The sequence below is a fragment of the Rhinoraja longicauda genome, chromosome 34 (assembly GCF_053455715.1).
Source record: "Rhinoraja longicauda isolate Sanriku21f chromosome 34, sRhiLon1.1, whole genome shotgun sequence".
NCBI classification, from domain to species: Eukaryota; Metazoa; Chordata; class Chondrichthyes; order Rajiformes; family Arhynchobatidae; genus Rhinoraja; species Rhinoraja longicauda.
In genome coordinates, this window is record NC_135986.1 from 15448056 (window position 1) to 15463962 (window position 15907).

The 15907-nt window shown below is 46.0% G+C and overlaps 1 protein-coding gene across 1 annotated transcript; it reads right to left on the minus strand.

The window, feature by feature from the left end:
• Positions 1–7022: 7022 nt before the first annotated feature.
• Positions 7023–7412, minus strand: LOC144609211 (histone H2B 1/2-like). Its single transcript, XM_078427627.1, has one exon. The coding sequence runs from the start codon at positions 7395–7397 to the stop codon at positions 7023–7025; it is 375 nt and encodes a 124-aa protein (XP_078283753.1). The 5' UTR covers positions 7398–7412.
• Positions 7413–15907: the final 8495 nt, after the last annotated feature.

Sequence of the window (15907 nt, forward strand, 5' to 3'; positions counted from 1 at the left end):
ATAAGATCCCCCCTCATCCTTCTAAATTCCAGTGTATACCTGGAATTTACCTGCTGCAGGGAACAGTTTCTCTGCATCGACCGTTTCAGTTCAGTCGAGTCAATGCTTCCCCTTCCCAGCCCACGACCCCTGGTCCCAGGACGTGGAATAAACCCCATGGTCCTGCATCCTCAGGCCGGAGATCAGGACCAGGGCCCACACTTCCATCCTGGGGCAGCCTCGGCCGGACCCATTTTGAATTCTGTTCCTCTTCTCCGCCGCGCTGATGAAGGCGAGGCTCCATCCGCCTCTTCTCACCCTGACTCCCTTCAGTGCGGCCCCGGGACCGGGACGAGCTGGAACCGCGCTCCAGCACTTTGGACACGGGCCCCCGGTCGCCACACCTCCCGCCCGGGGAATCTCTCGCGTCCACCCCCGGGCCCAGGCCGCTCCTCCTCCGTGGGCCTCGCAGCCGGTTGCCGAGGGAACGACGTCAATGGCGTCGTGACGTCAGGTTGCAATTAGCTCCGTGACGTCTCCTCGCATCACGTGACAGGGGCGGCCGCAGCCCGGGGAGGGGCATATGGAGCTGTCAATCAGACGAGCCGCTGTGTAAAGTGATACTGTGTAAAGTGAGCTGAATGATGGAGAATTCGGAGACAGCGGAATGGGTGCGAAGTATTTTGAGTGAACTGTAAAACGTTGCTGAGGCCACAGCTGGAGTGCTGTGTGCGTTTCTGGTCACCACACCATTGGAGGGGCGGGAATGCACTTCAGATGGGCAAAGGAGATTGACCAGACAGTTCCCTGACCCTGGGACAGAGCGTTTCGGACATGAGGGGAATCTGGTCAGAGCGAGCTGTAGGTCATGTGGGTAATGATTAGCGTGGATAATGAGAAACCTTTCCCCATAAACGAAGATATTTGAAACCAGTTTACATCATTTTCAGGCGTGCAGGGAGAGGGTGAGAAAAACCTAACGATTTTTCTTTCACCTTGGAGTGGGTTGCAATGAGGGACACAGTCCCCGGGAAGGTGGTGGATGCAAGGACACTCACAAAATGTGAGAAGTATCTGGATGAGCACAGGAAGCGTTATGGTGTAGGTGTTTGCAGAACAAGTAGCAGTACAGTAGCTTTACAGCTTGCTGACTAGATTAGCCTGCAGCAAGGTTGTATGGTTACTGAAACTCCAGAAATGTCACTGCTTCTTCCTGTGCTTGATTGGGGTCCTGCCATAGAGAAAATAAGTATTAAAATTTAATAACTATATTAAGTCATCTGTATTTGGTACTGCGCCAAGACTGGATAGGACATGTTTAGAGGGAATATGGCGGGTGGGACTAGTGTAGATGGGACGTGAAGCATTATGGTGTAGATGTTTACAGATCAAGTGCCAATGAACTGGATCGGTACAGATGGGTTTTTGTTAGTCAGTATGGTGGATCACAGTGACTGTCTGTGTTTAACTAAGTTATGACTATCAGGATGTTTAACACCATCATCCCCTCCAAGGACACTCATACCAAGCTCATGGAACTGGGTCTCTGCACAACCTTCTGCAACTGGTTCCTGGACTTCCTTGTCAACAGACAATTATCTATACGAATTGGCAGCAACACTTCCTCCTTGATAACCATCAACATTGGATGACCCCACGGCTGCGTGCTCAGCCCGCTACTCTACTCATCACTGTGTAGCCGGACACAGTTTGAACTCCATCTTCAAGTTTGCCAATGACACCACTGTTGTTGCATGAATTATAGATGACGATAAGTTGGAAAATAGGAGGAAGATCGAACAACTGATCAAATGGTGCCAGAACAACAACCTTGCTTTCAACGTCAATGTTGTGAGGCAAATGAAAATTCTAATTAATTAAACTTTATTTAAGCTTTAAGCAACTAATTTCTGTCATACACATCTTCAAAGCGCCTGGGAAATTATCGCTGATTCCGCAGGCCTCGCCGGCCCAAGCCCAGCACATGCGAACACTTCATGTGCCCTCCTATTTATAAGTTGAGACAGTCAGGAGGTTAAGTATGTCTTGATGACCGTCGCAGCACTGGAGCATCAGGAGATAATGGTATTTCAATAGGTGGTGGTACATATATTGCTTGGTCATCAACTTCACTCATATTGTTATTTACATTTTCAATTTTAGAATTACTTATAGAAGTTTTCATAGGGGACAGTGGGAGCGTTGAAGGAAGTTCTAGATTAATATTATCAAGGAGTGATGGAGCTGATGGAGAAGATGGACATGGTGCAAGGTCACGAAGTGAGAAGTTGACTGACGTCCATCCTGATACTTGATAGTTGCATAAGAAGGGTTGACATCAGTCAGTTCAACTTCATCAACAAAGGGCTCATTCTTATTTGATCGGACATACCAACGAAGCAACACAGTCCCAGGGCTAGTCAACCATGATGACAGAGAAATACCACTAGAAGAACGCCATTTGAAGTTAAAGAACCGCTCATGTGGAGTATTGGTAGTAGTTGACAGTAGCAATCTGATGGAGTGTAATGCATCTGGTAGAACACATTCCCACTGCTGATCTAGTATGTCATTTGACTTTAAAGCCAGTTTCACTGCTTTCCAAATGATTCCGTTATACCTTTCAACCTGACCATTTCCAATAGGATGATATAGTTTTGTTTTACTTGTTGCAATTCCTCTATTAGAGAGGTAATCTTTTAAATCTTTTGACATGAATGAGGTGCCCCTATCAGAATGTATGTAACTTGGAAATCCACAGAATTAAAACAGTTGATCTAAACATTTGATAACTAGCAGCTGACATATTTGGACAAGGAAAGGCAAATGGAAACCTCGAATATTCATCAACTATGGTAAGTATATAAACGTTTTGAGAGGAGGATGGTAAAGGCCCTTTGAAGTCAATACTCACACGTTCCATAGGTCGAGAAGCTTTGATCAATCTTCCTTCTTCAGGATGGAACAACCTTGGTTTTAATTCAGCACAGATTCTACATGAAGCACACGTCATCTTCACATCTTCTGTAGAGAAAGGTAAGTTTTTGGAACGAACATAGTGTAACATACGAGTGACTCCAGGATGACACAACCCATTGTGAAGATCAGTGAGTGCAGAAGAATGAACAGAGGCACAAAATGCTCGAGTTAATGTATCCGGAGCAATATTATCCTTACCAGGGCGGTACTCAATTGAATATCTATATGCAGATAATTCAATCCTCCATTCATGAAATTTATTGTTTTTAATCTTCGTTCGTTTCCGATTATCTAGCATAAAAGCTATTGAATGCTGATCTGTTATCAAAGTGAAGTGCTGGCGAGCAAGGAAATGACTCAATTTACTCACTGCTTCAATAATTGCTGTAGTTTCCTTTTCGACGGGAGGGTAGTGCAATTCACTACCTTGGAGAGTACATGACATGAAAGCCACTGGTCGCCCTCCTTGATTTAATGCTGCTGATATTGCTAATCAGAGGGATCACATACAACAACAAAGGGGAGATCCTCGTCGATGGCATGTAATGTCGCAGATTCTAATTCTTTCTTTAAAGAAGTAAAGGCACCAATTGCTGTAGAGTCAAGGGGAAACGATTTTGCTCTAATCAAAGGTTGAATTTTCCATTTAGCACAATATGCAAACATACCAAGAACCCTTCGTATAGAGCTTAATGTAGCTGGAACAGGTATCTCTTGGACTGGGTGGATTTTTGTCTGGATCAGGCTTGATTATATAATTTCCAACCCAATAACCAAGAATATTAATTGATGACACTGATGTTATTGACTTAGCCTCATTTAATGTTAGATTTTTAGAATGTACAACCTCTAAAAACCATTGTACATTTTTGTCATGTTCAGCTTGGTCTTTTCCTGCAATAGTTATATTATCAAGATAAGGGAAAGTATCTTTAAGGTTTTCCTGTTCAACAAGTTTGTCCATCTGATATATATAAAAAAATTCATTCCTATAGTTATCGGGGACTGTACCTTTAAGAATAATGTATGGACAAGCAGATGCTTGTTCCTAGACTTTGCTCACTTCTATTAGGTGCTAACTGTAGTTTTGTACTTTGCATACCTGCATGATGAGATTGATTAAGTTGTACTTTGCATACCTGCATGATGATTAAGTTGTGTTACATACCTGCATGATGGGATTAAGTTGTGTTCAATACATCTTTGTCTACTCCATGGTATAAAGAAATGAGGGGGGGCACTGCTGCGTTAGAGAGACTTGTTCAGACTGCTGTACTCTGTGCAATCCTCTCTCATGTATTAAAACATTCAGTTGGATCTAAATTGCTGTGACTGTCGTTTGTTGGGAAAATATTTCTAACACCATCTCTCTCTGAAAAACAGCCACACCATTAGTTACACCAAAAGGAACTCTGCAGTCGTGGTATAATTTTCCATTTGCTTCAAACGCAGTGTATTTCTTTTCTGATTCTTTCAAAGGAATTTGATAGTAAGCACTTTTTAGGTCAAAAGTAGAGAATATCTTACACTTGGTTAATGTATTGATAATATCTTCTATACGAGGTAATGGATATGCATCAAGCTCCGTGAACTGGTTAATAATTTGAGAATAATCAATGCAGAGTCTCTTTCTATGTCTCTCCAAGGGGTCCTTAACCACAACAGCTTGTGCCTTCCAAGGGGAAGAGCTGGGTTCTATGATACCTTCTTGTAAAAGATTAGTTACTTCTGGGTTGATAATTTTTTTGTCATCTTTACTAAAATGTCTTGATTTTGTGCATTACAGGATAAATTAGTGAATAATGAAGGACATTCAACAGATGTAGTAGAAAAGACACACAATATTGGTGGCTTTGACAATACAAGATCAGGCATTGTTCCATCATACATTATTTGAAGTGATCTGTGCTGTTTCTGAAAATCATGACCTAGAATTATATCGCTACACAATTTTTTCAAAATACCAAGACATACAGATTTATAACTAGTTTTGTTCAGAATAAAGTCCTCAATACAAGATCCAATAATTTGAGTATTGAGAGTTGTCAGAGCCATCGGGATTTCTCTATTTGAAGGAATTATAGTTAGATTTAGTCGAGACACAACTTGTTCACTTATAAAACTTTCTGAACTGCCAGAATCAAGTAGTACATTAAGTGTACGGCCGTTGATGGATACCGTTGTAGCTGCATGAGACAAGCTCTGAGGAAATGCAGCTGTGATTGTACATAAAGAAGGCATATACGTGGCAGCAATCACACTTTTAGTAGTTGCTTTGGACTTGCATACTCTAGAATAATGTCCCTTCTTGCCACAACCATTACAAGTTGCCTCTCGAGCAGGACATATCGCTCTCTATTATGAATATTACCCACGCAAAAGTAACACTTCTTTTTTGAATAAGTACATGCTGTAGCAAGGGCACATTTATCAGTAGAAATTGATTCAGCTTGCACCATATTAGTACTTGGGTTAGATTATTCTGTAGTAGTTGCAGCAGAATACACATTAGATGAGCCATAAGCATCTGAAATTCTCTGAGCCAAGTCTAATGAGTAAGCTTGATTCAGATTCTGGAGTAGTTCCTGAGGACTGGAGGGTAGCTAATGTAACCCCACTTTTTAAAAAGGGAGGGAGAGAGAAAACGGGGAATTATAGACCAGTTAGCCTAACATCGGTAGTGGGGAAAATGCTAGAGTCACTTATTAAAGATGTGATAGCATCACATTTGGAAAGTGGTGAAATCATTGGACAAAGTCAGCATGGATTTACCAAAGGCAAATCATGTCTGACGAATCTTATAAAAATTTTTGAGGATGTAACTAGTAGAGTGGATAAGGGAGAACCAGTCGATGTGTTATATCTGGACTTTCAGAAGGCCTTCGACAAGGTCCCACATAGGAGATTGGTGTACAAAGTTAAAGCACACGGTATTGAGGGTTCAGTGTTGAGGTGTATAGAAAATTGGTTGGCGGACAGGAAGCAAAGAGTAGGAATAAACGGGTCCTTTTCGGAATGGCAGGCAGTGACTAGTGGGGTACCGCAAGGCTCAGTGCTGGGACCCCAGTTATTTACAGTGTATATTAATGATTTGGACGAGGGAATTGAATGCAACATCTCTAAGTTTGCGGATGACACGAAGCTGGGTGGCAGTGTTAGCTGCGAGGAGGATGCTAGGAGGCTGCAGAGTGACTTGGATAGATTAGGCGAGTGGGCAAATGCATGGCAGATGCAATATAATGTGGATAAATGTGAGGTTATCCACTTTGGCGGCAAGAACAGGAAAGCAGAGTATTACCTGAATGGTGACCGATTGGGAGAAGGGGAGATGCAACGTGACCTGGGTGTCATGGTGCACCAATCATTGAAAGCAAGCATGCAGGTGCAGCAGGCAGTAAAGAAAGCGAATGGTATGTTGGCATTCATAGCAAGAGGATTTGAGTTTAGGAGCAGGGAGGTTCTGCTGCAGTTATACAGGGCCTTGGTGAGACCGCACCTGGAGTATTGTGTCCAGTTTTGTTCTCCTAACCTGAGGAAAGACGTTCTTGCCTTAGAGGGAGTACAGAGAAGGTTCACCAGATTGATCCCTGGGATGGCGGGACTTTCATATGAGGAAAGACTGGATAGACTGGGCTTGTACTCGCTGGAATTTAGAAGACTGAGGGGGGATCTTATAGAAACATATAAAATTCTTAAGGGGTTGGTGAGGCTAGATGCGGGAAGATTGTTCCCGATGTTGCGGGAGTCCAGAACCAGGGGTCACAGCTTAAGGATAAGGGGGAAGTCTTTTAGGACCGAGATGAGAAAACATTTCTTCACACAGAGAGTGGTGAGTCTGTGGAATTATCTGCCACAGAAGGTAGTTGAGGCCAGTTCATTGGCTATATTTAAGAGGGAGTTAGATGTGGCCCTTTTTGCTAAAGGGATCAGAGGGTATGGAGAGAAGGCAGATACAGGCTACTGAGCTGGATGATCAGCCATGATCATATTGAATGGCGGTGCAGGCTCGAAGGGCCGAATGGCCTACTCCTGCACCTAGTTTCTATGTTTCTATGTGTGGATCTTTACTTGGAGCTGGTGTACTTGGTCACCGCCTTTGTCCCTTCCGACACGGCGTGCTTGGCCAGCTCCCCGGGAAGAAGCAGGCGCACGGCGGTCTGAATCTCTCGGGAGCTGATGGTAGATCTCTTGTTGTAATGGGCCAGGCGGGAAGCCTCGCCTGCGATGCGCTCGAAAATATCGTTGACGAACGAGTTCATGATGCTCATGGCCTTGGAGGAGATGCCGGTGTTGGGATGAACCTGCTTCATCACTTTGTAGATGTAGATGGCGTAACTCTCCTTCCTCGATCTTCTGCGCTTCTTGCCCGCTTTGCCTGTTGTTTTGGGCAAAGCTTTCTTGGCGCCCTTCTTGGCAGCTGCTTTCGGCGGATCAGGCATTTCCTCGGTGGATTTCAAACACAGAAGAGACCAGAAGCCGCTTGGAACGCGGATTAAATAGGCGGTGCGTCGCTCTATGCTAATGAGGGATGGAGCGGATCGTCATTGGGTGGTTGGAGATATGAATAATTACACCTCCCCATTAACGCTCTGATTGGATATCTGAGTCTCCAAATTTGAGGCAGAGCACTCTTGCTATTGAGGGCGTGCAGCGTAGGGTTTTTTTTTAGATTCTACAGCGCGGAAACAGGCCCTTTCGGCCCACCAAGTCCGCGCCGCCCAGCGATCCCCGCACATTAACACTATCCTACACACACCAGGGACAATTTTTACATTTACCCAGTCAATTAACCTACAAACCTGCACGTCTTTGGAATGTGGGAGGAAACCGAAGATCTCGGAGAAAACCCACGCAGGTCACGGGGAGAACGTACAAACTCCATACAGACGGCGCCCGTAGTCAGGATCGAACCTGAGTCTTCGGCGCTGCATTCGCTGTAAGGCAGCAACTCTACCGCTGCACCACCGTGCCGCGAGGTTCACGAGGTTAATTTCCGGGATGGCTGGACTGTCATATGTTGAACGAATGGAGCGACTGGGCTTGTATACACTGGAATTTCGAAGGATGAGAGGGGATCTTATTGAAACATACAAGATTCTTATGGGATTGGACACGCTAGAGGCAGGAAACATGCTCCCGATGTTGAGGAGTGCAGAACCAGGGGCCACAGTTTAAGTCTAAGGGGTAGGCCATTTAGAACGGGGATGAGGTCAATCTTTTTCACCCAGAGTTGTGAATCTGTGGAATTCTCTGCCTCAGAAGGCAGTGGAGGCCGATTCTCCGGATGCTTTCAAGAGATAGTTAGATAGAGCTCTTAAAAATAGCGGAGTCAAGGGATATGGTGAGAAGGCAGGAACGGGGTACTGATTGTGGATGATCAGCCATGATCACTGTGATGGTGCTGGCTCAAAGGTATTGTCTATTATGTGGAAGGACCTTACAGAGAGGAGGCGACACTGGGCCTCAAGAAGTGATTGAAGTGTCAGTGGGGAGCCACTGACCATAATTCTACCCGTTTAACAAAAAACAAGTAAATAAATTATATTTCAGACAAACCGTGAGTTTTGATACCACAACTGGAGTCTGTGTCAGGTGTTGGACTGTTTAAAAATACAGGGTAGCTCATGTATGCAAGAAACGAGATGAATCCGATTCCAGGGATCAGAGACTTTGAGGAGCGGCGGCATCAGCGAGTTTTACAGTTACTGAGCTGGGAAACTACACGCAACCCCCGAGAGTGCACAGCACGGGTCGAGCGGAGAGGTAATCCCACCCTGGGAACTGTGCAACGGGCTAACTGTTTGAGCTGTGAATGTGTCAGAGCGTGTTGAAGGGGCGGGAGGCTCAGACCCATGTCACTGTGTTTGTGGGTCCGAACACTTCGCCGGATTGTAAAGCTATTGTGAGAAAGAAGTAAAAAGGGTTAATTGATTTAAACTAAGGACCATGAGAAATAGCTGACGTGACTAAGAACCGCAAGAATAAATAGTGACATTCCGAGGATAAGGGCAAGATATCCAAGGAACTAGTGACGTTCCAAGGAGAGGGCAAGATATCCAAGGAACTAGTGACGTTCCAAGGAGAGGGCAAGATAACCAAGGAACTAGTGACGTTCCAAGGATAAGGGCAAGATATCCAAAGAATAAATAGTGACATTCCGAGGATAAGGGCAAGATATCCAAAGAACTAGGAGAGAGGGCAAGATGACCAGAGCACTAGGGGAGAGGGCATGAACTACTCTGTACTGCGCATGCCTAATGAGATAAGTGAATATTGCAAAAACGCCCCGCATGACAAGATGCCTCATTTAAATGTACATGCGATGTATGATGTGGGAGGCAACAGGGGCGGTGTCGTTAGATTGTGCACCTCAGTGCTCCGATTGGAAGGAGCCCGAAGGGGAGGAATTTAAGATGTGACAATTGTAAAGTGAAGTGAATAAAAAGAAGGGATTTTCCCGACCTCGGTGTGTCTTGAGAGGGAAGGCACCCAACTCTGCAGACTTGCAAATAAAATACTTGTTTCTCTAGATTGTCTCGAGCATCGTAATTGTGAGCACTGACATTTGCATCTCACAACTTGGGGGCTCGTCCGGGATCGCCACTCCGGCCAGCTGACGGGAGTATACGGAAGAAGGGACGGTGCACCCCGCTGAGTTCAGCGGTCTCAGACTCCTTGCTTGCCGTCAGCGGTTTGAGCGAGTGATACCTGGACCAGAGACTCGAGAAACAAGTGGGAGGACCAGGAAATCGCGAGGAGCTAAATCGAGTGATTCTTGTGCACAAGACCCGGGTAAGAAAACTGACTATTAAGTACTACTCGGGCGATTACAGCTAAGATCGGAGGGGAATTCCGATCGGGAGGATGGGCAGTGAAAACGGAAAGCCCAAAAGGGAGGGGAAGGGCGGTAAGCCCAACCCCCGCATTCCGCCTGATAGTCCGTTGGGGCGAATGCTGAGCCATTGGGGGCAGGGAAAAACCCAGGGATTGGAGAAGACAAAAATGATTCAACTGTGTTATTTTGAGTGGCAGAAATGCCCAATCAAAGGAGACTCGGTCTGGTGGCCGAAGTATGGGTCAGATGAGGATTGGGTGCGGCAGGCATTGAATGTATATGTGGGTAATAAACCCAACCCGTTGATAGAAGAAACCATGTATGCCGCAGTATGGGAGATGGGATATAATTTGTTAAAGTTAAAAGAAGAAATTGAACAGCCAGGCCCCCCTTCACCCCCATGGAATGTACTAGAGAACCTACCTCCTCCCTATGTACACCCACCACCCGGAGTAGCGCCCATAGGGGAGGCACTACTTGCGGCGGCAGCAGAAGAGGTGACACTCGGACCCTCTCAGGTGGTAAGGGGAAAAGTCAGGGTAAAACAAGAACCTAATGTTACTAACAGGGATGACACCGACAGTGAACCACCGGATTCCGGGAGTGAGGGAGAAAAGGAGATAGAAGGGGGGGAGGCGGCCGGGGTAGATGAATTAAGACCCCCGATACCGGGAGAGAGTGTCAGGAAGTCGAACAGAGTGAGAAAAAGACCGGTAAAATTTAGACCCCTAAGGGAGGTACCCATGGGAGGACCCCACGGGGGAATGGGGTTTGTTAATGTCCCCTTAACTAGTACAGAGGTAAGGAACTTCAAGAAGGAGATGAAAAGCCTCCTTGAAGATCCCTTAGGTCTGGCGGAACAGTTAGATCAGTTCCTTGGGCCAAACACTTATACATGGGATGAGTTGAAGGCCATTATGGGGAATCTCTTCACATCAGAGGAGAGGCAAATGATTAGGGCAGCGGCGATGAAAAAGTGGGAACAGGGGAACCCGCCAGGGCAGCAAATTGCGGCGGCGGAAGATAAATTCCCAGTACAAGAGCCAAATTGGGACGAGGGAACAGCAGTAGGGCGAAGTAATATGAAGGACCTGCGGGAGATAATTATAAAAGGGATAAGAGAGGCAGTACCCAAAGGACAGAATTTTGAACGGGCATTTGAAAATGGACAGCAGAAAGACGAGGCCCCGACAGTGTTCCTTCAAAGACTCAGGAAAAACATGCAACAGTATTCCGGAATAGATCCGGACTCAGAGGCAGGACAACAACTGCTCAGGGCCAATTTCGTGACTAAATCCTGGCCTGATGTGAGGAAAAAGTTAGAAAAGATGGATGATTGGAATGAGAGATCACTACCTCAGTTGCTTACGGAGGCCCAGAAAGTGTACGTGCGGAGGGATGAGGAGAAACAGAAGGGAAAGGCAAAGATTATGTTACAGGCAGTAAAGCAAGTAGTAGACAGGGAACAGGGAGGTACAGGACGGCGGGGGAGTTACGCCCAAGGCAGAGGAAGAGGAGGCGGCAGAGGCCGTGGAAGAGGGGGATATGGAGAAGGTTACGGCAGGGGCCGGGGAAATATGGGTACGGGACAAGGTTGGAGGACAGGGCCTTCAAAATGTTATTTTTGTAATAAGGAAGGACACTTCAAAAGGGAGTGCCCTGAGCTTGTAGCGGAGTCCCGCACGTACAGTATGATGGAAAATGAATAGGGGGGTCAGGGGTTCTCGTCCTTGGGGTCGAGAGACTATAGAAGGGAGCCCCTGGTAAATTTAAAAATAGGACCCCAAGGAGAAGATACGGTGTTCATGGTAGATTCAGGAGCGGAGCGATCAAGTGTGACCAAAGTACCAACAGGTACGGAGGCAGGACAAGGGAGAGTAAAAATAACAGGGGTAGGGGGAACTGTGATGTTAGCTCCCGAGATAGGAGGAGTGAATGTAAGGTATGAAAACCGGGAGGCGGTAGAGGACCTGATCTTAGTACCCCAGGCTGGCGTAAATTTAATGGGCAGAGATTTACAAATACAATTGGGAATAGGCACAGCACCGGTAGAGGGAAGGGTAGTGGTCCAGTTGTATACTTTAAGGAAGGAGGACGAGCAAAGAATTAATGACCAAGTATGGGCTAAGGAAGGAAACCGAGGAGGGTTGCAAATACCCCCTCTACAGATAGCATTAAAGGACGGTGCAGACATAGTACGAGTAAGACAGTACCCCATTTCGACCGAGGGACGAAAAGGCTTACAACCAATCATTGAGAATTTATTGAAGGACGGGGTATTGGAACCATGTCTGTCCCCATACAATACTCCGATCCTACCCGTCAGAAAGACCGACGGAACGTTTAGACTCGTACAGGACTTGAGAGAATTGAACAAGGTAGTTCGAGCCCGACACCCGGTAGTACCTAACCCTTACACCATCATGGGACGGATACCCCCAGGCCACAAATGGTTTAGTGTGGTAGATTTAAAGGACGCTTTCTGGAGTTGTCCGCTGGCAACCGAAAGTAGAGACTTATTCGCCTTTGAGTGGGAAAACCCTAACACCGGGCGGAAACAACAATTCCGGTGGGCGGTGCTCCCTCAAGGTTTTACAGAATCACCAAATTTATTCGGTCAGATTTTAGTGCAAGTACTGGAGGATTTCCCAGGTCAAGGGGAAACGCAACTATTACAATACGTAGATGACCTTCTCTTGTCAGGAGAGAGAGAAGGAGAAATAAGGAACGCCACGATAGTTCTGTTAAACTTCTTGGGGGAGAAAGGGTTAAGGGTGTCCCGTAACAAGCTTCAGTTTGTGAAACAAGAGGTAAAATACCTAGGACACCTGATAAGCGGAGGAAAGAGACGAATAAACCCCGAAAGGATAGCTGGAATCACGGGAGTACCACTCCCGAGGAATAAGAAAGAGATCCGAAAATTCCTGGGATTGATAGGATACTGTAGACTATGGATAGATGATTATGCCCGACAGGTAAAATTCCTGTACGATAGATTGGGAGACGAAAAAGACAAAGTTAAGTGGATCCCTGAACAGGAGGTGAAATTTAGGAAATTAAAGAACAGTCTGATTACCGCTCCCGTGTTGGCCCTTCCCTCGTTAGAACAACCCTTCCACCTGTTCGTAAATTCAGAACAAGGGGTGGCACTAGGGGTACTCACCCAGAAAAGAGGGGGGAACCGACAGCCGGTGGCCTTCCTCTCAAAAATATTGGATCCAGTCTCTAGGGGATGGCCGGGATGCATACAAGCAGTAGCAGCTACTGCAATATTGGTGGAAGAGAGTAGAAAATTAACCTTCGGAGGAGCTCTGGTTGTTTCTACACCACACACGGTGAGAACCATACTCACTCAGAAATCCAACAGATGGTTAACGGACTCTAGAATTTTAAAGTACGAGGCCATCCTGATGGAAAAAGATGATTTGACTATAATTACGGATAAAAACCTTAACCCGTCCCAATTCCTGTATCCAGCAGAAACACAGGGCGATGAGGGAGAAGAGCCAGTACACTGCTGTAGTGAAATAATAGATTTACAAACAAAGAGTAGAGAAGATTTGGAAGAACAACCTCTGGCTGTGGGCAGCCGGTGGTTTATAGACGGGTCCTCCAGATGTATAGACGGAAAAAGACAGTGGATACGGTATAGTGAATGGGGAAACTATGGAGGAAATTGAAAGTGGCAGGCTGCCTGGTAGTTGGTCAGCCCAATCTTGTGAATTATATGCACTACTGAGAGCTTTGGAACTATTGGAGGGAAAGGAAGGAACAGTGTATACCGACTCAAAATACGCCTTTGGGGTAGTACACACCTTTGGGAAGATCTGGAAAGAGCGAGGAATGATAACAGCTCGGGGGAAAGAATTAGCGCATGAACAATTGATAGGACAGACACTGGAGGCCTTGCAGAAACCAGAACAGGTAGCCATAACATATGTGGCAGGGCATCAGAAGGATAACACCCTGGAAGTCCGAGGAAATAGGACAGCGGATGAGGTGGCAAAGAGAGCAGCCACAGATCAGACGGTAGAAATGATGTCACTGATACCTTTATGGGAACCAGAGGAAAAGATACCTATCTTTGGTGAAAAAGAGCAGGAACACATGAGAGAAATGGGAGCCCGGCGTACCCCAAATGGGAAATGGTGGACACCGGATGGAAAGCAGCTATTGAACAAAGAAATTATAAGGGAGTTATTAGGGAGGCTGCACGGGCAAAGCCATTGGGGAACCCAAGCCCTCTGTGATACCCTCCTCAGGACCTACGCTTGCCGTGGGATGTATACCATGGCCAAACAAGTCATCGGGGGTTGTGTAATATGTCAGCGAATCAACAAAAAAATCATGAGAGCAGTCCCAGGAGGAGGACAACCATTGGCAATAAGGCCCTTCCAAAGAATACAGGTAGACTTCACCGAGTTGCCCCGGATACAGAGATGGAAATACCTGTTAGTGGTAGTAGACCATTTCACTAGATGGGTAGAAGCATTCCCTACAGTAACTGCCACCTCACAGTCGGTAGCCAAGGTATTATTGGAGCAAACTATACCCAGATATGGGATTGTGGAAACAATAGACTCAGATAGAGGGACCCATTTTGCCTCCAAAACACATAAAATGATATGTGAAGCATTAGGAATTGAATGGAGATTGCATACACCATGGCATCCCCATAGTTCCGGAAAGGTGGAAATAATGAATGGCACCTTGAAGACCCAAATCACCAAGTTAGTAGAGGAAACGAGACTCCCCTGGACTAAGTGTCTTCCGATAGCCTTGTTAAGAATCCGAACGGCACCTCGGAAAGATATAGGGGTATCCGCATATGAAATGTTATTCGGGCTCCCGTACTTAGGAAAGATAGAAGGGATCCCAACAATACCAGGGAACGACGTGTTCTTAAGGAACTATTTACTGGCAGTATCCCAATCTCTTGCAGAACTAAAAACTAAAGGATTATTGGCCCAGAGCCCGCCACTGGATTTTCCGATTCACTCAGTCAAGGCTGGAGACTGGGTACTAATAAAAACGTGGAAGGAAGAAAAGTTGCGACCTAGGTGGACTGGACCCTACCTTGTGTTATTAACCACCGAGACAGCAGTACGAACAAAAGAAAAAGGGTGGACACACGCAAGTCGATTTAAGGGTCCCGTGGAGGCCCCACCAGACAATATCAGCCCGTAGACGGCACGTGGAGGAAAGGAGCCATTGACTTTGGTATTCACCAAGACCCCGCACGGGAAATGAAGACTTTGTGCTGGTGGATCGGGTGCTGGGTGGTTATCCAGGGTGTGAGTAATGTAACATGCATAAAAATAACAATACCACAGAATAGAAGGGCCACCACCATCCCATTTGATGTATGTGAAGGAAAATGGTGGTGTGGTCATAGGATGTATGTATGCACCCATCCCTGTAAAGATTGGCACGAGGTATTCACTTCATCTAGAGAAGGGTGGCATAAGCCCACCTATCAAACTGATAGGTGGAGAGTATATCAAAACCCAAATGAGGGATTGCCAGGACGTGTATATGTAAGCATACAGAGGGTTCAAATAAAGGAAAGTGGTAGGTATTGGATATGTGCAGATAAAACAGGGAAGGACGCATGCCTGAGGTTTGAAATAAAGGTAGAACGGGACGGATATATGGTAAAATATGAGGATAAGGGGGGAATGTTCCAGATAGAAGACAGTCAGAGTAGGGATCCCTGGGTTACCCCAGCACCACCTGTAGTCAGCAATGTCACTACGGAATATGAGCCTAAGGATTTAAATATAATGATAGTAACAGGAGAAATAGAATTAATGCAATTGTATGGGGAGGGAATACCAACAGGGGGAAAGGGAACCAACACCTGGCTTACCTGGATGATGTACACGGCCAGAACTATGCAACAAACCAATTGCTATGCCTGCACCGGAGCTAAGCCTCAGCTGGTCCCCGTACCATTTCCCCTGAATTGGAATAGGACACCTGGGGCTATGTCATGTATACTACAACTATTCACGAATACCATACTACCAAAGAATGAGACCTGCCAGAAATACCATTACCTATTCCCGGCTAGTAACAACAACACGAAGGGCCAAAGGAAAGACCCTCGACCTC

What these genes read in the sequence shown, in the direction of transcription:
- LOC144609211 (XM_078427627.1), bottom strand. Translation starts at nt 7,397, where the DNA reads ATGCCTGATCCGCCGAAAGCAGCTGCCAAGAAGGGCGCCAAGAAAGCT.